Consider the following 24,119-nt stretch of genomic DNA (forward strand, 5'->3'; position numbering starts at 1 on the left):
ACTTTGACAATATCTCTCGGATACATCCCTTTCTTTCCATATACATCATGACCCTAGTGTAGCCCCTCATCAGATCTCACCTAAATTATATCAATGACTTTCTAATTGGCCCCTGCCTTAATCTCCCCAGTCTAAGTCATACTGTATTCAACAGCCAAAGTGACTTTCCTAAAATTTGTGAGACCATGTCTTCCCCCACTCAATAAGTATCAATGATTGTCTCTTTTCTCTAGGATCAAATATAAAATCCTCTTTTTGCCATTTAAAGCCCTTTACAACCTAGTCCATTCCTATCTTTTCAATCTTCTTAGACTTTATCTCTCTCCCCCGACCCCCATGTACTTTGTTATAGATATGACAGAAAAAGTTATACCTGGGAAGAGTCAAGGGAGCAAAGTGAAAAGAAGCAATACAGCTGAGCTCCCTTTCACGAATTTCTCTAAATAGACCTAGGAAATTCACCAGACTAATGGGGAAGTCAAAGGGGAAAAGCCACAGTGAATCATTTGTCCAGTCCATCTTGACATAAGGAGACCGACAGCAGGTCTTCATGTATCCTGAGGTACTGAGGAAAGGGTCAAGCTAGAAGCAAACCATGTCCCATTGGGAGCATTCCAGTGCCCAAGGAGAGGCTATAAATATGAGAAAGAAGAGACCCCAGACATATTGGATCACTGCAATAGGAAAAGATGCCAACTGACAGCTTTGAAAGTTTCAGGTCACAAGTACAAGGTGGAATGAGAAGTAGATCTGTACAAGGCAGTGACATTCCCAGAAGGTCCTAGGCTATGTATGGGAAAAGGAATAGCAACAGAAGAATCAGAGAAATAACAGACCAGAAGGGAACCTAAAATTCTGCCATTCTGAACCAGCAGAATCTCCAACTAATAGCAATCTATTCTTGTTCAGGTCCAAAACTAGGTCAGGGACTTTGAAAATGCAGAGCAAGAGTCTAATCAAACTTTGTTTTAGATCAGACCATTTTGGAACACTGAAAGCAAGTAGGTTTCTAGCTAGTCCCTAAGATCCTAGAACAGAATACTCAATACTCCAAAAAAGCAGCAATAGGAGTAAAACAGATTCCTCCCTCCAGAAGTGCCACAAAGCCCAGCCCTAATATCAAATCTGATATCAGAAAATAAGTTGGAAGAATAGACGAACAAAAAAGAATATTCTGATAATGAGCTATTACAGTAACAGGGATGCTTCAGTTAAACATGCAGAAAAAATGACAACAAAATATCTACATGAAAGTCTCAAAGAAAAACTCAAGTTAAACACAAATTAGGGGCAGCTAGGTGGCGCAGTGAATAGAACACCAGCCCTGAATTCAGGAGGACCCGAGTTCAAATTTAGTCTCAGATACTTAACACTGCCTAGCTGTGTGACCCTGGACAAGTCACTTAACCCCAGCCTAAAAAAAAAAAAAAAAAAAAAAAAAAAAAGTTAAACACAAATTCAATTAAAATTCTTAGAAGAGATGAAGAAAGAGATTTTTTAAAGTTAAAAAATACTTTAAAAAATAAATGGGGTAGTTGATCAATGGAATAGATTAGGTTCACAAGACACAATAGTCAATAACTACAATAATTTAGTGTTTCATAAATCCAAAGACCCTAGCTTCTGGGATAAGAACTCACTATTTGACAAAAATTGCAGGGAAAATTGGAAAATAATATGGCAGAAACTAGGCAATGACCAACATCTAATACCCTATACCAAAATAGGGTTGAAATGGGTCCATGATTTAGACGTAAAGGAGATACTATAAGCAAATTAAAAGAACAAGGTATAGTCTATCTGTGGAGAAGGAAGGAATTTATGGCCAAAGAAGAATTAGAGACCATTGTGAAATGCAAACTGGATAATTTTGATTATATTAAATTAAAAAGGTTTTGTAGAAACAAAATTAATACAATCAAGATTCAAAGGAAAGCAGAACATTGGGGGAAATTTACATACAAGGGCTCTGATAAAGGCCTCATTTCTAAAATATATAGAGAATTGACTCAAATTTATAAGAATACAAGCCATTCTCCTATTAATAAATGATCAAAGGATATGAACAATTTTCAGGTGAAGAAATTAAAGCCATTTCTAATCATATGAAAAAATGCTCTAAATCACTAATGATTAGAGAAATGCAAATAAAGAACTCTGAGGTATCACTATATACCTCTCAAATTGGCTAAGATGACAGGAAAAGACAATGATAAATGTTGGAGGGGATGTGGGAAAACTGGGAAACATACATTGTTGGTGAAGTTGTGGACTACTCCAACCATTCTGGAGAGCAATTTGGAATTATGCCCAAAGGGCTATCAAACTGTGCATACTTTTTGATCCAGCGATGTCTCTACTAGGTATGTATCCCAAAGAGATCATAAAAAAGAGAAAAGGACCCACATGTGCAGCCCTTTTTGTAATGGCAAGGAACTGGAAACTGAATGGATCCTCATTGGAGAATGGCTGAATAAGTTTTGGTATATGAATGTTATGGAATATTATTGTTCTAGGTTCAGGATAGAGCCTTCTCTTCTCTTGTTTTCTACAAATTCATCTATAATCTCTATGCAGGTGACTTCCCAATCTAGATAATCAACCCTCATCTCTCCTTCATTCCACTCATAACTACAACTGTCTAGTGGACATCTACGAGTGTCTCACAAGCCTCTCAAACTGAAAATGTCCAAAGCAAAATATACCATTTTCCCTCTAAACCCACCATGATGTCATCACTTTCTACCAGTGTTTCCCTCCAATTTTTCTCTGAAAGGAAATAAAACTATCCCTGATACTAGATTGATTAAAGAGATTAAGGCTTCCTTGAGTATCTTCCTGATCTCCTGATCGGTTTTGGCTATATTGATGTGGCTTCCTGATCTCGTAAGGGCATAAAAAGGCACACCCACAAGGAGTCCTGACATGGTCCTTCAGACTGAGAGGAGTTACTACATCCTAACTCAGAGGACAGGGCACATTTCCACATGGAAGCAGAGAGGCTATGTCTACCTAAGCTAAGTGCTACAGAGTCCTTGTTGGATATTCTTTCTACGCTACAGTGAAATAAACTTCCTTTTGTTAATGACCTACAAATGTCTTACTTCATTCCAATACCATAAGCTAACAGGACATTGGCCACCTTTCCTCCTAATTTCCCCATTTCTTCCTCTCATTCTTCCAATCACTCAGATTTATAAACCCAATAATTATTCTTAATTGTACTCTAATCCTTGATATTTAATCAATTGTTGAATCAATTCAGCCTCTTCAATATCTATAGAATCATCTCTTCTTTTCTACTCACCAGTTTAGGCTAGTGTCACTGGACTATTATCAAAGTAAGCTACCTGGTCTCCCCGTCTTGAGGGTTTTCCTCTTCCAATACTTCAATTAGCTACCAAAATAAATCCTAAAGAATGATCATATCACTGCATTTTTACTCAAGAAACTTTAGTGGCTCCACATTTCCTTTGTAAGATAAAGTGTTCACTTCTTTGCCATTTGTAATCTGTAATCTATCTACAAACTATCTTTCTAACCTAATTCCACATTATCCCACCTTAACCTTCCTTTACACGTTTCATTTTCCTGACCAAATAGCCTATTTGTTCTCCAAACTCAGAATTCCATCTCTCGCCTTCATACATTTGTAAAGGTCTAAAAAGCACATCCTTCTATCCTTTAGCTCTCAGAATTTTCATCAGAAAGGGTAGCAGCACATGAGCTTTCCTTTCCAGACAATGAAAAGATGATTTCTGATACATCTCAAGGACATTCATTTTCTACTTCACCCCGGGTTTTAGGAGAATATTTGGCCAGATAAGATGGCAAGCATAAAGTCCAAAATTCTTATCTTTTATATCTCTGCTTGGGATTCAGAAATCAATCATCTTAAGGGAAGAAGCTATTACACACATAAAAAACCCTAAGAAAGAATAATTTAGACTAAAACAAGATTTTTAAAAACAAGGAATACCTTCAGCTATTTAAGTGTGTAAGGCAAATGGCGAACAGGCAACAAATTGAATAGGTATGCAGGGGAATAAAACATTAGCAGGAGCTCCTAACAGAGTATCCTAATAAATCTTCTTTATCTCTAAATAGCCTTGACCACACCAAGAGGAATGTTGTCCTCTGATGAAAGGACAATGGAGCCTTTGCTTTAAGGAGTCCCAGCTTGAATTATCTATATATATATATGAATGTTAGCCTGGGTGATAGAGAAAGCTTCCTGAGAATCCTAATATTGTGGAGAAAGTGTCACTTTACTAATGAAGCTATATATAAATGTGTGTAAATATGGGTACGTTCTCCAGCAAACAATATCAGTTTATGTTTCTGAATGAAAAGATGGCATTTGCAGTAACACAAACTCTAAATAGTAAACATATCCTTAATATGGTTTATAAAAAAGTATGGCAACCACAAACAATTGTGGCAATCATAGTTTAGCTGGCCCTAACACAGCAGTAGAACATTAATATAGGTCCTTAGTAAATGGTTCCTGGATCCATTCTAAGACAAATAACCATCTTGTCAAAATGTAAAGACTTTATTGTGCTATTTGGGGCAATGATGCTTGTTAGACTAAGCAGCTGAATTGAACTGGGAGAGAATATACATTGCCACATGGCCTGAATCCACCATTTCAGTCCCTCCCCTCCCTGTTACATTCCCTCAACAAACACTCTGAGTGGTGCAAAAATGTAAAAAAATGGGGAAAGTAGCTGTGGAAAAAAATATTCAGTCTGGAGTCAGAGCACCTAGGTTCATATCTCATTTTTGATACTTATTCTCAGTGTGATCCTGGGCAAGGACCCTGAAGTTCAATTTCGTCAATGATAAAGTGAAGAGGTTGAAGCATATGACCTCTGAGAGCCTTTCCAGATCTAGATCTTACATAGGAAAGGAATCCTGAGAAGTCCATTTGGTCTGTGGAGAGGATGGGGAAATGGTATTTTGGCACCCTCTGCTGGATAATAAGAGTTCACAAATTGCCATGAAAGTGAAAGAATTGAGAAAATAAAGCCAGTGATAATCATCATAGGGCAAGACTGATTTATCTCTTTTATGAGTATAGTGAGATGTCATAAAAAAGGAAATCAAGCAAAAATTCACATCAATTTCTTCAATAAACTGGTAATTGGACAAGCTTGAGCATGCACGACATAGCAGGTGGGACAATCCCAGTTGCCCTGTGTCTGCATTTAAATTTGTGACCTAGAGGTGGACATAAAAGATCAACCCTTTTTCAAGCTAGCATTGGACCTCAAATCTGGTTTCCAGACTTGTCTTCTCATTCCCTAATCAGATGTACTGTCTATACAACTTCCTTCATTGAGAGATTGTGGCTAGGCAAAAACAACTGGAGATAGAACTGAATAGATTTCTTGGGGTCATAGAAGAATGATAATCTTTATCTGTAATCCTTATGTTTAGCTCCCCATATCTATTATTTAGTTTTTTTCTTTTCTTATTTTTCTATTCCTATTTTTTTCCTGAGGCAATTAGGGTTACGTGACTTACCCTGGGTCACACAGCTAGGAAGTGTTAAGTGTCTGAGATTGGATTTGAACTTAGGTCCTCCTGACTTCATAACTCCTATTTTTCTAATTTCTTTGAAATATTCCCTACTAAATAAATAAAAATTCTAAAAGGATTATGTTCATGCTTTTTAAAATTCAAAGTCAGAATTTGTGGATGTAGATAGTATGGATGCTGGAGTAGTTGTTTTCTGTAATCCTGAGTCATGAAGAGTCAGACATGACTTGAGAGCATCATCTACTGTCCAGGACCCAGGCAAGCTTGCTATCTTGAAATTGGCACACAACATTGATGAAGTTTTCTGAACAAATTTTGACATAATTATCCATAAGACCCATGACTGACGGTATCAAAAACTTTGATCAGATCTCTCATCTGCTCTTGGCATTTCTCCTAGAGTTGTTGGGAGGCAAATATCATGTTGACTGTTCCTCATCTCTGTCTGAAAACCACACTGGCTCTCAGGCAGATGATCTTCTTCCAGGTGTAGAATCAGTCTATTAAGGATCTAGCAAGAATCTTGCCACAAATGACCATGAAAGAGTCCCCTCTGTACTTGTCACAGGACAATCTATTCCTTTGCTTTTAGAGAGACGGACCATGGAGGAGCTTGAACTCTTCCTCTTGCCATATAATCCAGGAACTTTCAGTCAGTTTTTGTATGAACAACAGACTTCCCATCTTGTAAATTTCAGCTGGAATAGGATCGGTACCAGATCTGGCAAACCATTAGACTCCTTTCTCGTGGCAGATATAGGATAACTAAAGCTAGATTTACAAGGTAAGACAGCAAAAACATTATGCAAGGTTTTTAAAAATTAATTTATTTCTAATACACATTGCTTTATAAATCATGTTGGAAGAGAAAAATCAGAGCAAAAGGGAAAAACCATGGGAGAGGGAAAAAATATAAAAAAAGAAGTGAATATAGCATGTGTTGATTTATATTCAGTCTCCTTAGTTCTTTTTCTGGATGCAGATGGCATTTTATGTCCAAATCTATTGGGTTGCTTTGGATCACTGAATCACTGAATAGAACCTAGTCTTTCATACACTATATGCAAGGTTAACGCACACACACACACACACACACACACACACAAACACTAGGAAATAGTGTCCCCATTTCCAATCCACTCCACACACATGGCCCAGTGAATGTAATCAAATTTACAGACTTGTGATTCATTATCTGGCTATGGTCATCATCACCTGGGACCAATGCAGTAACTCAGCCAAACCCCATCTTACCCCACTGGAGGCAAAAGAAACTGATTCTGTAGCTGATAAAGGAAAATAAAAACAACTGAAGGAGAAGGAAATATAGGCAGCACAAAGCTACTTTGAAGAGAAAAGAATATCTGTATCAAAAAAGGGAGGACAGAAAAACAAGCTATTCCTCTTTCTCTGGAGTTTAATCTGGATGGGCAGGGACCCAGGCTAAGCTGAAACCCATACTCTTCAATACAAGAAATTTGGGTACTTGCATCATGCTGGGTGTTGGGGATCTGACCAGAAGTATAAGCTGTAGGTGCCAAAGAATGAGCCTGAATAGCACAAGAGAAAGGCTAAAACACCAAGAATTCTGGGAAAAGGCTTGCATAAAAACAGACCAATAAAAGAGAACTTAAAGGCAAAAGGAAAATGAATACATTTCAAAACAAAACAAACAGCAAGTTCCAGACCACCGTGACTTCCTAGCTTTGGCTTCACTTTCCTAATGTCCTAATCCAGATTATTTTACCTAATTCCATACCACATTGTCTTCTCCTCCCATTTCTCTTCCCCATTGCTCTGTCAAACTCCTGGATCATACCCACTGCTCTCCCCTCTGCAATTGCTATCTACACAGCTCCTGATGGGCAGTAGAGGAAGTCATGAAATCTTCTTGATTGCACCCACTTCACATTCATGTTATCTAACTTCAACTGACCCTTGTTGTAAGAAAGGCAGTCCTTTTACCTTTCCTTAATATACTCTCTTTGAACTTTCTAGAACAGCTATTTCAAAATTTATTCCAAACCTTCTCTCTCCCCCTCTCTCTCAAGCCTCCCAAACTACTTTCTCTAATCTTTGGGGAAAAAAGACATTCACAAAAGCTCTCTTTTTTTTCAACATCTAAGAATTCTGTCCTTTACTCCATGTTCTAATAAAAAAAAAAAAATGGCTCTTCTCTCTTCTTATTAGGTCCAATAAGAATCCATGTACCTTTGATCCCATTCTTTCCTATCTCCATCAGCAGATTGCTCCAACAATCATCTCCCATTTTATCAGTCATTCATTTCTCTTTCTACTAGTTGCTTCCCTGCTATCAATAAAGATAACCTGGTATTCCCCTTGTTTAAAAGACCCTCACTTGACCCCTCCTCAAACTATGTCTCTATATTACTTGCCCCACCTTCTTAATAAAACTTCTAGAAAAAGCCTTCTCTCATCTCCCCCACTTTTCCTTTCACTTCTCAATTTTTTTATAATCTAGCTTCTAAATTCATCACTCAAATGAAACTTACTTCCCAAAGTTGCCAACATTCTCATAATTTCCAAATCCAATGACTTTTTGTCAATCATTCTTCTTGAGCTCTCTGTTAACATTTGGTATTATAATAATTTTTTATTTCTGAATACTTTCTTCTCTCCGGTTTTCATGAGAAAACTTTCTAATGGTTTCTTTACTTTCTTGTGGTTCTTCTATTCTCTGTATAAGCTCATTCTCAGTCTCATTTATTGAGCATCATTCACATGTTCTTCCATATCTGTGCTCTACAATGTGTCTCTTGGGACCTCATCATTTGCAAGGGGTTTAGTCATCATATTCACACAGATGACTCCCAATTTTACATATAGTTATATACAGTTTCTCTCCTGAGTTCCAAACTCATGCCATCAGCTGCCTATTGGGCATTTCAAATATAATGTCCTATATGTAATCCTAGTTCCAAAATTCATTGCTATGGAACTTTCAAATATTATCAAATACAAATATTGTCCTTTAAAGAAAAGTGAGTCACAATTACCTGTTGAAAAAAAGAAAATCCTGCAGACTTTATAGAGATCATGGAACAACAATAAGAAACAAAGGGGCTAAAAATCAATTCAAGAAGAAATGAAGAAAAGCAAAAGCCTAATAATTATAATTTTAAATAATGTGATAAAATGGAAGAATGGATAATTTTTAAAAATCTGTCATATACCAAAAATACATCCAAGAAAATAAAAGACATATAGAGAATGAAAATTAGAGGCTAGGAAAAAATGTGCTATATATCTGGTGAATCCAAAAAGAAGCAGTCATGCTGCCGGACAAAGAAAAACTAAAACTCCTTAATATTAAAAAAAGATCAATGGAAAAAGTACATTTTTCTTAAAGAGGTCACAGATAATCAGCTAATAACATATACATGTATGTATAATTATTTGTATTTGTTTATATGTATGTACTAAATGGCATAGCATCCAAATTCATAAAGGACAAGTTAATTCCAAATTATGAAAAGATATAACATAATCATAAGACAAGGCTTTTTTATACTTCTTTCAGAGGTAGATATATTTAACAGATTAAAAAAAAAGGAAAACATAAAACTACACAAATTATTGAAGAAATTAGATCTGAAGGATGTATGTCCTTTGTGCATGAGGATAATAAATAATATATGTAAATTTTCACTTACATATGTATATTTAATTCTCTGCACTACTTAGTGGTTTACTTAGAAAACCCAAAGAAACAACAAAGAAACTGAAATAATAGCTTCAATAATGTAAGAAGATAGAAGATAAGGCTACAAAAATCATCAACATTTATAAATCAATAACAAAAATATAAAAGAAAAAATAGAAAGGGAAATCCCATTTAAAATATCTTCAAAATGCATAAAATATCTAGGAATTAATTTCTTAGGATAATAAATATAATAATTCTATAAAATACTGCTGAAAAGAAAAAAGACAAAACAAAATTATTCAAATACTCAAATTAGATAGAAAAAAGGAAGTTTCAAAAAAAATCCCAGATGAGTTGCCGATTCTAGCAGTGGTATTTGCTATGCTAAGATGGTGAACAGGTGTGCCAGGCAGTTGATGTTACTGCTTACTTGACTAATACTCTTTTTCATGGACCATATTATTTCTCACCAGTCAGTCTTTCAGCTCCTCCCCTCGGAAGCACCAATCACTGCCTTAACTCCTCTCTTGTGGAAGAATGGTTTACTTTTCAAACACTGAAGGGAAAAAAGATAAATGGTCAAGATCCTAGCTCCCATTCCAATCCTAGTTCCTATTCCAATCCTAGCTCATTACTACCTCCCCCATCTAAAGTTGCTCATTTGCATAGAAAGATTCAAGTGTAAATTTCTTTTTCTACCCTGGGTAGTTATAAAAATGAATCAATAATTTTCCCCTCTATTTTAAGTCTCATAGCAGATAATTTCTATGGCAAAGAAAAAGTGCTTCACAAATGCTTATTATTGACTACAATTATAAAAATCTTTCTCTCAATTTTTCCAGGTATTATCACCACTGTCCTTCAGCTGCATTTGTATATAGATTTGTACGTCTATATATAGCTCAGCATTGCAATGCTTAATAATATTTATCATACTTAAGATTACAAAAGAAAATAGAAAGCTAACAAATTCTTAAGAAACAGAGATTAAGAGATAGGCACAATTTCTGAAAAGAGAGAAAGGAAAAAAGAACAGGAGAGAGAGTCTGTCCCTCAGATTTCAGAAAAAAAATAAATAAAAAATACACCCAGACATACATCATAGGCACTCCCAACATCAGGTGCTAGCAAACTCATCATTTCATCTCCCTTCCCAGTTGCATAAAGATAGTTCTGCAGTATCTGAAATCCCAATCTCTTGCTTCACCAGTCCCTGGTATCCTGCCTTCCATGAGGCTTCTCCCATGCTGGATCTCTCTCCCAACTATAGCTGCCCTACCTCTTACACACCTTAGGCTGAGAGGGCAGGACAATAAATCACCTCAGTCCCCTTTGGTAAGTCTTTTAATTAAAGAAAATTCCCAGAAAATCAAATAGGACAATGCTGAGAATTTCTACCTGCCAGTGTTATTGCCAGGATCTTGTCATACAAACTATAAGTGAACTTCCCTCCTATTCCCCATCCCTAAATCCAGGATCAGATGGATTTACAAGTGAATTTTATAAAACTTTGAAAAAACAAATAACTTCATTTAAAAAATGAAATATTCTACCAAATTCTTTTTATGAGACAATTGTAGTCCTGACATCCAAAATAGGGATACAAATATAGAGTATATATGCATATATATATGAACACATACACTTTTATGTATGTATATATTACATATGGGTACACACCCATATACATATATATTAGCTGTATCATGCAATTTTGCAGAGGCGGTACAATTGTTCCTTTCATATTAAGACTTTCCTCATTGAAATTTGGTTATGTCACAGGGTTGACATGAAAAATTAAATGAGAACTGGAAAGTAATATATTATTAGTGAAGTTGTGAAATGATCTAATCATTCTGGACAGCAATTTGGAACTATCCCAAATTGAAAAACTGTGCATATTTTTTTCCTAAGCAGTTGCTCTGTGTTTAATACTATGCTATGGTTCTGGTGAAACAAATATAAGTATGTGTGCTACTATTCTAAATTGTATAGTATGATTATCAGGTCACACTTCTGTTTTGATTTTATTGTTGAAAGATGTTGATCCAAACCTAATTTTGGCCAACTTGCTTTCTAGTTTGGGGATTTATCAAACGATGAATTATTTGGTTCAATTATTTCAGATTTTTCACTGTTTAGTTTCTTTCATTGATTTTTTTTTTCTATTTTTTAAACCAATACTGCTTTATACAAACTTTGTATCCAGTCCAGAAGGTCTCTTCATTCCTAATTTTTTCATTATTTCCGCTGATATTCTAATTCTCTTGCTCCCCCAAATGAATTTTGTTATTTTGTCCAGCATGGCCAATCTTTTGTAAAAACCCAATGTGGGCTATCTCTAATTCAACTTTTCCTACACATGTAAAAGACATACAAGAAGCAAACACATCTTTACAGCTATTTAATACCTGTTATCATTCTCTTTTTGAATCATTAATTTCAATTATTTAAAATTTTTTAAATAAAAAAAGCAACACCAACCAAAACTTTACACTTTCTTTGGTTCTCTGCTTCTTGACGTCATTCCAAATTTGCATATAATTGCCAGGAGCCTGTTAATCGAGTCTATCCTGTCATTCACTAGGCTGGGCCTTACACCCAGGAAGGCTTCCTTTAAGTCCTACCTCTGCTCCACATTGGCTATGAAACCCAGAACAAGCCCCTAAACTTGTCAGTGCTGTAGACAACTCTCTCTCTTTCTCTTTGTCTCTGTCCCCCTCTTTTTTTCTTTCTTTCCTTCCTTTTCTTTTTTTTCTTCCTTTCCTTCTTTCTTTCTTTCTTCCTTCCCTTTCTCCCTTCCTTCCTTCCTTTCCTTCTTTCTTTTTTCTTTCTTCCTTCCTTTCCTTCTTTTTCTTTCTTCCTTCCTTCCTTCCTTCCTTCCTTCCTTCCTTCCTTCCTTTCCTTTCTTCCTTCCTTCCTTCCTTCCTTCCTTCCTTCCTTTTCTCCCGTCCTTCCTTCCTTTCCTTTCTTCCTTCCTTTCCTTCTTTCTTTTTCCTCTTTCTTTCTTTTTTCTCTTTCTTTCTTCCTTTCTTCCTTCCCTTCTCAAAGGTACTTTCCTATATCATCCACTTCATAAGAGGTGATTCTGTGATTCAATAGTGAAGTGAAGGAGAATTGGTTTTGCAACTTTTAACGAAGGAAATTGCAAGAAACTCTGCAAAAAAGATGAACTGTCCCAGAGACAGGAATTGTTGTACTTTTGCCTTGAACGGTGCATTGAATGTAGCATGTGCCTTACAAACATTTGTGGAATGCAAATATGAATTAAGGTGCAATACCTTGCAGTGGGAAGTGAGTTGGGCTGATAAATGTCCAAAAAGAGAAGTGGATGTGATATTGTCACGACGTTCCAGGGAGAGCTGCCTCCTGCCCCTGACAGAACTCACCCGTCTTCTTCCTGGTCTGAAAGTTTGTTCTCTTCCTGGCGGTTTTGTGAGTCAAGTGGCAGAAGAGAACGACCATGGCAGGAGAGAGAGTGGCATTTTCTTTTTTTTTTTTAAATAATAGCTTTTTTTATTTTCAAATACATCCAAAGACAGTTTTCAACATTCACTTTTGCGAAACCTTGTGTTTCTCCTTTTTCCCCTCCCTTCTCCTCCTCCCCTCCCCTCAATGGCAAGTAATCCAATATAGGTTACACATGTGCAATTCTTCTATGCACATTTCCACAATTATCTGCTGCACAAGAAGAATCAGATTCTGATGGAAGTGGAAATCTTCAACATAAAGAAGATCCAACTCACTTCCAGTGGATCAATGATGGACAGAAATAACTACACCCAGAGAAGGAACACTGGGAAGTGAATGTAAAGTGTTAGCACTACTGTCTATCTACCCAGGTTACTTATACCTTCGGAAGCTAATAATCAATGTGCAACAAGAAAATGGTATTTACACACATATATTGTATCTAGGTTATACTGTAACACATGTAAAATGTATGGGATTACCTGCCATCAGGGGGAGGGAGTGGAGGGAGGGAGGGGATAATTCGGAAAAATGAATACAAGGGATAATGTTATTATAAAATTAATAAAATTAAATAAATTAAATAATTAAAAAAATAAAATAAAAAAAATACATAAACTTAAAAAAAAAAAAAGAAAAGAAATACATGTTAAATCCCCCCCCAAAAAAAAAAAAAAAGAAGAATCAGATTAAAAAGGTAAAACATAAGAAAAAAAAACAAGGAAACAACAAAAAAGGTGTTTTAGCCACACTCAGTCCCTCTGGGCGCAGACGCTGTCTCCATCACAAGGCCGCTGCTGGAAGGACACGCGGAGGATGGGAGCTCTTCACCTCAGGACCGGAGTGCGGCGCCGTGCGCACGCGGAGGAGCGGAGAGCGGCGGTGCTGGAAGGAATAACCTTTTACTTCAGGGAGGAGGCGGGGTGGGGGCGGGGCCTTACCCAGAGCAGACCCCAGCTCTATTGAACACTAGTTTAACCTTTTTTACTTTCTGTCTGCCCACTCTTCCCAGCGAGGCGCGCGGGCCTCACTCTTGGGACAGTGTGAGCAAAATGCTTCAAAATGGAGGATTAAACGCCCTAAGCCTGTGAGTCTGTTACTGTGAGCACTTCCTCCGCTTACCAGACGGGAAAACCCTCCCCCACCTACAATGACCTTTAACCTCCACAGGCCGCTGTGTCCGACTTGAGTGAGGAAGGAACGAGAGGCCGCCGACGGAGGCACGGACTGTCCTTGTCTCCCTTTGTATCCGCGGCGCTTAGCACCGCGCGGGGTACACAGTGGGAGCCTAATAACTACCGACAGACCGCCCCTCTCCTCGTATTTGGAAGCGGACACTACTGGACGGGTTCAGTTCCGCTCCACCAACAAGCAAAAAGGGGGAACGGTAACAAACGACCTCCCGGGGGTCTCACTAGTCTCTGGGGACAAGCCGACCAAACGGACTCGGGCTCGGCCAGTCTCACAAGCGCGAACAACCACACACGGGACCCAGGTGAGAGCCCCTCGAGTCAGGCGCATGCGCCCTGACGTCGTTTCACCTCGCTTCCGGTACCAGTACCCGCCTACTCGAACCGGAGCAACCAGAGCGCCTGAGAGGCGGCCGAGAGCTCCAGATCTATCTTTCGATCCAAGCCTATTGGCTGGGAGAATCCCGACCCGAATTTAATTGGTCAAAGGACAAGCATCTGCTGCCGAGCCGTCCAATAGCGTCGGAGCGCGTGACAGAGGGGGCGGGGCCTCCGATGTGTGGGCCGCCTGGGCACTTAGAGCCCGGGGGCTAGCGGGCTGTGCCGGCCGTGGGTTGACCGTGTCCTGTTTGCTGTCTGAGGTGCGGGGTTCGGGGTTCGATTTGGGCCATGGCCGCCGAGAAGCCCCTGGTCGCCGTCACTTGCACCGCCCCCACCAACATCGCAGTCATCAAATATTGTGAGTGGGAAAGGAGGCGCTGGAGCGGGAGGAGGGTCGGGGACACGTCCCCCCGGAGCGCGGGCTCCGGACTTTGGGTTCCGGGGGCTTTGGGTCCGGGGGGCGGGAGGGAAGGGCGTAATCTTCGATTAAAATACGTAAACATAAAAGCGGGCTAACAAAATGGGTCATCTACCTAAACAGCATCGTATTTACGTTAATAATAAATAATACTTTGTAACAAATTTTAATATTTTAAATAAAACACGAAATGTGATGTGAAGTAACACTTCAAGTAAAATCCAAAAATAAAAATAACTTACACAGTAATTTATAAAATAATAAATAACGCTTTGTAATAAACTTTAATAAATTCAGAAACAAAAATAACGACTTACAGAGTAATTTATAAAATAATAAATAGCCAAGAAGCATCCCAAGAATGGGTGCTAGCTTCTCCAGCCTGTCACGCTCAAAGAAGTCAAATCCGGCTTCTCCTGTTCCATCTCCAAGACTCTAGTTCTACGCTTGTCAGCAGGAACTTTCCTACAACACGTGGGGGGCGAGGGGGAGAAATCACGGAACCCCCTTACTCAGTAAACTGCCATGGCTCCCTATTGCCTCCAGGATCAAATACAAATCCTCAAAATGGAGGCGATTCACAGAGAAAAAAATCCTGGGCTTGAAATCTGGAAAACTCTGGTGTGATTCCTGTGGGATGTTAGATAAAGTCCTTTAACCTTCTAAAATGAAGGGATGACCCGGAAGATGATCTTTTAAATTTCCTTCCACTTCTGACAGCCACAGGCTCTTCTCTGGGGAAAGAGCTTTGTCAGCTAGAGCATTCCGTGCAGGGCAGCTGTATCTCACTGGAAGCTCCTGGAGCACCGAGTCTGGTTTTACACATTTAAAAAAAATTCTCAGAGTTCGGGGCAGGTCTGTGCACAGAGAGGAGGCTCACAAAGTAGTTGTGAATGTGATTCTAGGGAGGTCCGAAGACGCGGCCTCTAGTCCATCCTGTCAAGAGTTTACACTCATTCATACATTGATCCTTTTTTAAATAGTTTTTATTTACCAGATATATGCATGGTAATTTTACTACATTGACAATATCACGTTCCTTCTCCAAGGCCGAGAAAGCCCCGCCCATGCTCCTGAGCCCGGACTGTCCTTACCTCTGTAGGCTGAGATAGCAACACTTACCTCTCAGAGTCCTTATAAGAACCAGATGGGATAATACTTATGAAGTGCTTAGCACGGTGTCTGATACTTATTAGCTACTGTTTGAATAGTAGCTATTATTGTGTTGTTGTTATAATCTTTCTTTGATGCTTTAAAATTATTTTATTTTTTAATTCAATAGTAGGAATAATTTTCAACGTTCATTTTTGTAAGATTTTGAATTTTAGATCTTTTTTTCTCCTTCCCTTCCTCATCACCCTCTGCCCAAGGCCGTCATTTTGAACGGGCTTCTGTGTATCTGTTGTCCGGGTCCAAAGACCTGAGTGTGTGGAGCACCAGTTCATGGCTTGAGCATTCATGGGCTCGTGAGTCAGTCTGAAAAGGAGTAGGGAGGCTGGGTCTGCCTCCGTAGAGAGTCCTCACGCTTCTGAAGTAAATGCCGCTGCAGGGGGACGGCTCGCGAGAGTTTTAAATGAGCCGAGGGAAGGCTGGAGGAAGAAGTCGAGGTAACGGCCGGTGAAGAAGATAAAGGGCGGTGGCCTGGATTTTTGTACCTCAGCTCCGAGAGGTTATTCTGGGGAAGCTTTCTCAAAGGGACTTGAACTGAGTTTTGAAAGATTTGCATAAACAGAAGGGAGAAGGACTTTGCTGCCTTTGTACTAAGGCTCCCGCCTAGAGTGCCTGTGGAGCAGCAGGAGCTCCCGTTGCTTCCGGTGGGGTAACAGCAGTGATCTGGCTGTGCTTGCTCTTCCAGGGGGAAAACGTGATGAAAAGCTGATTTTGCCCATCAATTCCTCACTGAGTGTCACGTTGCACCAGAATCAGGTATGACCCTTCCCGGAGGACTTTGATGATGACTGCACAGGACCAGCATTTCGACACTAAAAAACAAGGGACCCAAACCATTCATACCAGAACCCCGCTGGCAGGTGGGATTACAGGACCACGCCCAGGGTCTCTACCACCTACCCTACAAACCTCGGCAGCCTCTGCCTCTCTCTGTGCCCTGATTTCTAAATAGGACTAGACCTATGAGTCACTATCACGGGGCACGCCCTGGCTGAGTCCTAGAGAGTTGTCTGGGGCCACAGAAGGCCCTGTGGGTGTCGGGGGTGGGACTTGAATCAGGACGACCCTGACTTCCTCCCTTCCCTCCCTCCCTCCTTTCCTTCCTTCCTCCCTGCCTCCCTCTGTCCCTTTCTCTTTTTTCACTTACCCAGGGGTCACACAGCTAGTAAGTGTGAGAGTTTAGACCTTCCCGGCCCTAGGGCCGGTGCTCTACACCTTGCCTCATTTCTAAGTGAGATCGCATGTCCCTGTGAGTCTGTGTAAGGTCCAACAGAAGGACCTTCTCCCTGTCTTTGAATACTCAACACCTAGCACAGCACCTGCCCTGTACATTGTGGTAAATGTATCTTGAACTCAGGGCTGGAGAGAAAACTTACTGTCCTAAAAAACTGAAAAAGTTAAATAAAGGTACCTTCTGGCTCCCTAAAAAGCTAACAAGGAGATCATGGATAGTTGTAGGTATTAAAATGGACTTGGATGGGTGAGAAATCAGTTCAGTTTTGATTATTATTGTTATTTCCTGAAAGCTGAGGTGATCTTGATTTTTCTTTCCTAGTTAAAAACCACCACCACAGCAGCCATCAGCCGGGACTTCAAAGAGGACCGAATCTGGCTGAATGGCAAGGAAGAAGATGTGGGGCACCCCCGATTACAGTCCTGCCTTCGAGAGAGTGAGTGCTGAGAGCGGAACTGGTTCCTCTGGCTCTGGGTCACGTGCCCTTCTTTCCTAGTTTGAGTTGGGGTGGGAACTGGCTCTTCTAATTTAAAGAGAGTAGATTAGGAGGATGTTTTCCATCTTTTTAACTCCTTTTAATTAAGGTGGCAGAAGGGTTGGTGAGGAATCCAGAAAATTGTGTGGGGATTAGAAGCTGTGAAAGCTTTTTTGTACCTTTATGTGAGATAATTTACTCCCATTCTCTCTCTCACTTCCCCATTCTTCCAGTGCATCCCTCTTTTTCACCCTCCCCCAATTTCATTCATTTATTTATTTATTTTTAGGATTTTTCTGTCCCATCACAGTCAACCCACTTGCATGCTCTCTGTCTGTGGAGCTAAGAATTATAACATTCTTAGGAGTTACAGTATCATCTTCCCATGCAGGAATATGAACAGTTTAATCTTATTGAATCCAGTCTTCTTTCTCTTACTTATTTTTTATGCTTCTCTTCAGTCCTGTATTCGAAAGTCATAATTTCTATTTAGCTCTGCTCTTTTTATCAGAAATGTTTTTGAAAGTCCTCTATTTCATTAGGTCTCCATTTCCCCTCCTAAAGACTTATACTCAGTTTTACTGAGTAGTTGATTCTTGATTGTAATCCAAGCTCCTTTGCTCTCTGAAATATCACATTCCAAGCCCTCCTGTCCTTTAATGTAGAAGCTGCTAATTCTTGTGTTTTCTTGGCTGTGGCTCCATGATACTTGAGTTGTTTCTTTCTGGCTGCTTGTAGTATTTTCTCCTTGATCTGATAATTCTGGAATTAAGCTATATTATTCCTGGGAGTTTTCATTTGGGGATCGCTTTCAGGAGGTAGTCAGTGGATTCTTTCAATTTCTACTTTACCAAATGGTTTTAGGATATCAGCAGGTTTCCTATATATTTATAGCCCACTACCTATCACGTGGAAATTCTCATTTTCTGTGATTGGCACTGGCACTTGAAGGGTGGAGCAATGTTACGAGCTGGGGGCTGCCTGCCTTCTGTTGTTCTTAGTTATGACAGGCTCTCTTTGTGGGGCCCTGTACTCGGCCAGGGGACCAGGAAGGACAGAAGCTTGGGGAGGGGCACAGGCTGGCTGGAGCAGGACTGAGCCAGCCCGGCTCTGGGCTCTGTTCCTTCTCTTCTCCCCCAACAGTCCGTCGCCTGGCTCGTAAAAGAAGGAGTGGGAGCGAGGGTGACTCCGTCCCTCTTTCCTACAAGGTGCACATCGCGTCAGTGAACGACTTCCCCACGGCCGCGGGCCTGGCCTCCTCGGCAGCGGGGTACGCCTGCCTGGGTGAGTAGTCTTAGGCCCAAGGCCTTCAGGGGGCTCAGGAGCTGAGAGAGCCCTGTCACTCCTTGACCCACTCTCCCCACTCACTGCCCTTTGGGCTCTCCCAGCTACTTGGTCACCAGTTTTCTGGACTGCCCTCCGGGGGTCTCTGCTTCCACAAATAAGTTTCCTCCCACTTGTAGACAGTGCCTTTATCTCCAGCTATTGGGCCAGAGACTGAGGAAACCCTCTATTTCTTCACCTTTTGTCTCTTTGCTGTCCCTTTGCTTCCGGGCCTGCAGTCTACACTCTGGCCCAGCTCTACGGGGTCGAGAGCGAGCTCTCAGAGGTGGCTCGGCAGGGCTCCGGCAGTGCTTGTCGGAGCATGTTGGGTGGCTTTGTGCAATGGCTCATGGGAGAGAGGCCCGACGGCAAGGACAGCATTGCCCAGCAGGTCGCCCCGGAATCTCACTGGCCCGAGCTCCGTGTCCTTGTGCTGGTGGTGAGTGAGCTTGGGAGCAGAGCAGAGCTTCTCCTCGGGATGTCCCATTCTGGAGCCGTGTTTCTGGCCCCAGAGACTGCGGCTCCTCCCTCGGGGCTGGGGCAGACACATACACGGTCCTGGGTGGTTTGGCAGATGAAGCCCACCCCTGGGACCCTCCCTCCCTCCCTGCTAGGACAGTCCTAGCTGCCCCATAGGCATGTCCCCTTCATTCCCTGGTGCCGCAGCCCACATTTCCCAGGCTCCAGCTCAGCTCCTCTCTCTCTGACCAAGACCATTCCACCTCATCTCCCCCAAGCTTCTCCAGGAGCTTCTTTAAAATTCTGCATGGGGCTGTGGTCATTTCGTGGGCATTAACCTTGTTTCAAGTTGGGCTGTGTTTTCTCCAGCACATTGTGCAGTGGGCATTGCCCAGAGCTCCCAGGTCCCTTTGGGTCGTGCTGGGAGGTGACCTGACCCTTTAGAGGGGGCTGTCCTCTGGTTCCTAACTGTTCTTTCGTGGCTTAGGTGAGTGCTGAGAGAAAACCAGTGGGCAGCACAGCCGGCATGCAGACCAGTGTAGAAACCAGCTCTCTGCTCAAAGTAAGGCTGAGCCTGTGGGGGCTCTCAGGGATGGGAGGGTAGGGGCCACTGCCCACCCCACCCTGGGCAGTCTGGCCTGGCAGGAGTTGTGGTCATAGAACTCCAGAAGCTCTTCTACCCTTGCCTGAGGGTTCCACATCACCAATCCAGTTCCTTCCCACCCTCCATCCCTTGTCACTTTGCAGTTCCGGGCTGAGTCTGTGGTGCCAGGGAGGATGGCAGAAATGGCACAGTGCATCAAGGAGCGGGACTTTGAGGGCTTTGGCCAGCTGACCATGAAGGACAGCAACCAGTTCCATGCTACTTGCCTGGACACCTTCCCTCCGATTTGTTACCTTAATGACACGTCTCGGCAGATCATCAGCCTGGTCCACTGCTTCAATGCCCACTATGGCAAGACGAAGGTAAAGTGGGTACTCCTGAGGAAGCGGCAACTACTCATACAGAGCCTTGACACCGGAGCCCTTTGATTCCCCCAAAGCATAGATGTCAGACTCCCAACTAAACTCATGGAGAATGCAGGGATCAGCACCTGTCTGAGGGACTGGGACATTCCCAGCCCCTGTGAAAGGCAGTTGGGAGACTAGGAGTATGCGGAAGGGGGGGTGAGGGAAGGCCCCAGAATGTGCCTATGGTCAGGCTTCTCTGGTCCCTCTCCACCTCCTGCTGATTCCCTTCCATCTCTAAAGCAGGACATCTGTAAACTGCTCTCCTGCCTTGGCCGTTCACACAGGATGGAGTGATCGCGTTAGACCCTCTCTTTAGTAGTCCTCGAGCACTTCTTGGGGAAGTCGGGGCTCTGGGGCTTTAAGGACAAGGCCCCAGGGGCTGTCATAGGTGCAGCCACGTCTGCTCTCCTGCTTTCAGGTGGCTTACACATTCGATGCAGGTCCCAATGCCGTCATCTTCACCCTGGAAGACACAATGGATGAATTTGTCGCTGTCATAAAACAGATTTTCCCCCCAGAAATGAATGGAGACAAGTGAGTTGCATGAACTATTGCCTCTTTTTTCCCCTTTTCCTTTCTGGCTGCAGCTGGCTTATGGATAACATATTTTTTGAGGTACAAAGAAAGAGGAAGAGTATCTGCTTTAGCCAGAAGGTTAAGCTGGAAATCCTGGGCTATTATTGGCCTTAATTTGCTTTTTAAAATGGGGTTTGTGATATCAGGACCATGGGAATGCTCTTTTATGATGGGGGGGGAAGGCATTCTGAGTCTAGGAGCAGCACTGGTCACTCTAGGAGGCCTGCACTAGGAAGTGGGCCTCCCTGCCATTGTCCTGTCCTCCCACTGTCCATGCTGCCTCCAGAAGCCAGCTGTCCTTCAGAAGAGAGCCGTGACACCGCTGACCTGGTGCTTGGACAGTGGTACCGGCCTGGGGCGGCCTTAGAGGAAGGAACAGAAGTGGCTGGCTCACCCCTTGGACTCCCAGGGAGCCAAATTCTGACTGCCAAGTGTGGATAACAATATGGAAGACTTCCAATGATCTTGGTGGGGCAGGGCTGCTGCTGCTTTCCTTCCTCTGCCGCCTTCTGGTGTGTGGGGCTGGTGGGAGAGGGAACCTGTGGCTTGGAGGTAAAGGACAGCTTTGGAATTAGCTTGTGGAGATCTTGCAGATTCTTGAGCATCTTGAGCAGAGAAGTGAACTGTATATGGTTCAGGTTCTTGGCTCCGGGCTGCACACTGTTGTGCAAATAAGACTTGTGTTTTGGGTAGAAAGCACTGATGTTTTAGAAAACTTAATGTAGATTTTTCAGGCCATGTGTGTGTGTGGAGTGCAAGCTCTGGGACCTTCTCCCTGCCCATTTGGTCTCCCAGTAGCCTGGGCCTCGGGAAGCACTTGGAGGCTCATTACTGGGAGGTTGGTCACCAGGTGGTGACACCCATGGAAAAAAGAAGAGGGCTGAAAGGATCCTATCTCACCTGGGGAGGGCTGGGGTGTCTCTGCCAGTACTTTGTCTAAGCTGCCTCAGGCTGACCAGTGTGAAAGGTTTGACGGCTTCTTGCCATTTCCTCCAGGTTCCTGAAAGGCCTGCCAGTAGAGCCTGTGGAGCTCTCAGAAGAGCTGAAATCTGCTCTGCCCATGGAGCCGTGCCCTGGAGGAATCAGATACATCATTGCCACCCAGGTGATCCCCCACGCCCAGGGAGGCCCCCCCCAGGCCAAGGGTCAGGAGGCAGGCTGTGTCCATCTGGTCTGAGGAGGGCCACCTTTTTCATAGTGGTCATCCCAGCATTACACCTCCCTTTGAGGTCCCCAGTTCTGGATGCATGGATCCTCTCCCCTGCCTCAGGGCTTTTAGGTCACTTCTGCCTTGCCCTCCACTAGACTGTGAGCCACAATGTAGAGGAAGTACAGATGCCCGGGAGGCTGCCAGCATTTCCAGTGTTTCCTCTGCAAATCCCATGTTCCTAAGTGCATGACATACATGTGACCTGATGACTTGCCCTATCTGTGGCTGAGGGGGCAGGAGGCTAAGTGGGAAACCTCACGGTGACCTCAGGCAGATGAGCCTGTGGAACAGAGAAGAAGGGCTTCCAAGCCAGTGTCCCAAAGCTGGCATTTTGTGTACGGCTGGTGTCCTTCTGCCTAGAAGGGATGGGGAGAGTTTAGGACGTGACCCTCCCTATCTCTGCTGCCCCAGTGGGAAGGCTAGCTAAGTGCAATTCCTGCCTGGCCATGTAATCCTGCATTGAACATCTCATTACAGGTGGGGCCTGGACCCCAGGTCCTGCAAGATCCCCAGCAGCACCTCCTGGGCCCCGACGGCCTGCCTCAGCCAGCTTCCTGAGCAGGAGCCATCTCAAGCCATCGTGCTCCCCTGGGATATGTCTTGTTGAGAGATGGGGAACGTTGATGCAACTGCCAGTAATACTGGCAAGGATCAGCTTCCCAAGGCTCTGACTGGTTTCCCAGTTTCGGCACCTGGCTGGAAAATAGTGTCAGGCGGGGAATTTTGTCAAGGATGCCGCCAACAAAGATTTCTGCTTTGGGAACTGGACTGGATTGACTGCAGCTTGCTGTCCCTGTCATGGTGTCCATCACCTCTACCTCACTCCCCCGTGTGATTTCTCTTGGCTCTCTGCAGATAGGCAGAAGTAGTGGCTTGGTGGCGGGCACCCCAGACAGCCCTCCCTCCAGCCCATCCCTGTAAAGGAAGGCCAGAAATGACATCAGATCTTGTCGGAGCTAGTGGTGAAGGGTCTTGTTCCTCCTCAACTTTCCCTGCTGCTCTTAAAGTTCAGAGGGGGGAAAAAATAATGTCTTTTGTACTGAATTGTTGTCAATTTTTTGTGATCTGTATTAAATGAATGGGAGTTGCCATCTAAGCTCTGGGAGCCCACGGAGGGAGAATGTTTCTTGGGACAGTGGCCCGGAGGACCAATCTTTTGCCAAATTTTTCTTGGGGGTTCCAGAATTTAAGCCATTGACTATGAGTTTGATTTTCTTTTTAAAAAAATAAAATTTGATTTTAAATGGACAGTCTTTGAGTGGTCTTGCTTTGAAGCCAGTGATGGCAGGTTAACTCTGGCCTTTGGCGTTACTTTACTCCACAAAGCTAAAAAAGAATGAGATTCTGCAAGGGACTTGCTTATGGATCCTGTCCAGATTTCTGTAGGAGGAGACCTCCTTCCCTTGGTAATCTTCCATAATCCTCAGACTGGGTGGAGAGACCATGGGCAGGGCTCTGTTTTGCCTAAGAAGTAGCAGAAGTAGGGTATTTCAGCCCTGAAAGAAGTGCTATTTCATCCTCTCTTATCTAGTCTTCTGTTGAAGGGAAGTGTTTGGTTTGTACATTACAGTGATAATCCACATTCATCCCGGTGGCCCTGGATCTCCAATGAGTGATCGGGTTATAATCAGCCCAGTCAGTGCTCTCATTCCTCAATGATTAATCCTGGATCCCTCTTCCATTGGTTACCAGGTCAAATATTTGATTATCCAAAACATTCCATTTTCTCACTATGGTACACAATTACATTTGCATTTAAAACAGTACTGTAACCATGTAAATTAAACTCCAAAAGGATTCTTCCCCTATTCTTAACACCCCTGCACCAAGACCCTGTGACAAAAATCTATCACTCCATTAGAAGCTGGCCAGCTGTGGGTCAGGGAAAGCCAGATGTTAAGGAGGGCCAAGGATCTGGAGGTCCAAAGTGTCCTGAATGACAGTCGTGCAAACGTACTTGTTGCGTCCTTTGGGTTGGTTCGGAATTGGG

The 24,119-nt window shown here is 42.6% G+C and overlaps 1 protein-coding gene and 1 long non-coding RNA gene across 2 annotated transcripts; one reads left to right on the forward strand and one right to left on the reverse strand.

Annotated features, from left to right (window-relative positions):
• Positions 1-4,010: 4,010 nt before the first annotated feature.
• Positions 4,011-12,703, reverse strand: LOC141554388 (uncharacterized). The gene is made up of 3 exons (XR_012485858.1): positions 12,493-12,703; positions 9,682-9,767; positions 4,011-6,315 (listed from the first exon to the last, which is right to left on the reverse strand). It is a non-coding gene; the product is annotated as an uncharacterized LOC141554388 (long non-coding RNA).
• A 1,705-nt stretch (positions 12,704-14,408) lies between these two features.
• MVD (mevalonate diphosphate decarboxylase) lies at positions 14,409-23,377 on the forward strand. The gene is made up of 10 exons (XM_074286213.1): positions 14,409-14,611; positions 16,527-16,597; positions 17,397-17,511; positions 18,694-18,834; positions 19,113-19,312; positions 19,820-19,894; positions 20,080-20,298; positions 20,762-20,877; positions 21,916-22,024; positions 22,607-23,377. Exons 1-10 carry the CDS (start codon positions 14,542-14,544, stop codon positions 22,685-22,687), a joined length of 1,197 nt encoding a protein of 398 aa, XP_074142314.1. The 5' UTR covers positions 14,409-14,541; the 3' UTR covers positions 22,688-23,377.
• The last annotated feature ends 742 nt before the right edge of the window (positions 23,378-24,119 follow it).

The sequence above is a fragment of the Sminthopsis crassicaudata genome, chromosome 2 (assembly GCF_048593235.1).
Source record: "Sminthopsis crassicaudata isolate SCR6 chromosome 2, ASM4859323v1, whole genome shotgun sequence".
NCBI lineage: Eukaryota > Metazoa > Chordata > Mammalia > Dasyuromorphia > Dasyuridae > Sminthopsis > Sminthopsis crassicaudata.

Coding starts and splice junctions, on each gene's coding strand:
- MVD (XM_074286213.1), top strand. CDS start 14,542: ATGGCCGCCGAGAAGCCCCTGGTCGCCGTCACTTGCACCGCCCCCACC. Junction 17,512..18,693: donor ACAGTCCTGCCTTCGAGAGA/GTGAGTGCTGAG, acceptor CTCCCCCAACAG/TCCGTCGCCTGGCTCGTAAA. Junction 19,313..19,819: donor TCCGTGTCCTTGTGCTGGTG/GTGAGTGAGCTT, acceptor TTCGTGGCTTAG/GTGAGTGCTGAGAGAAAACC.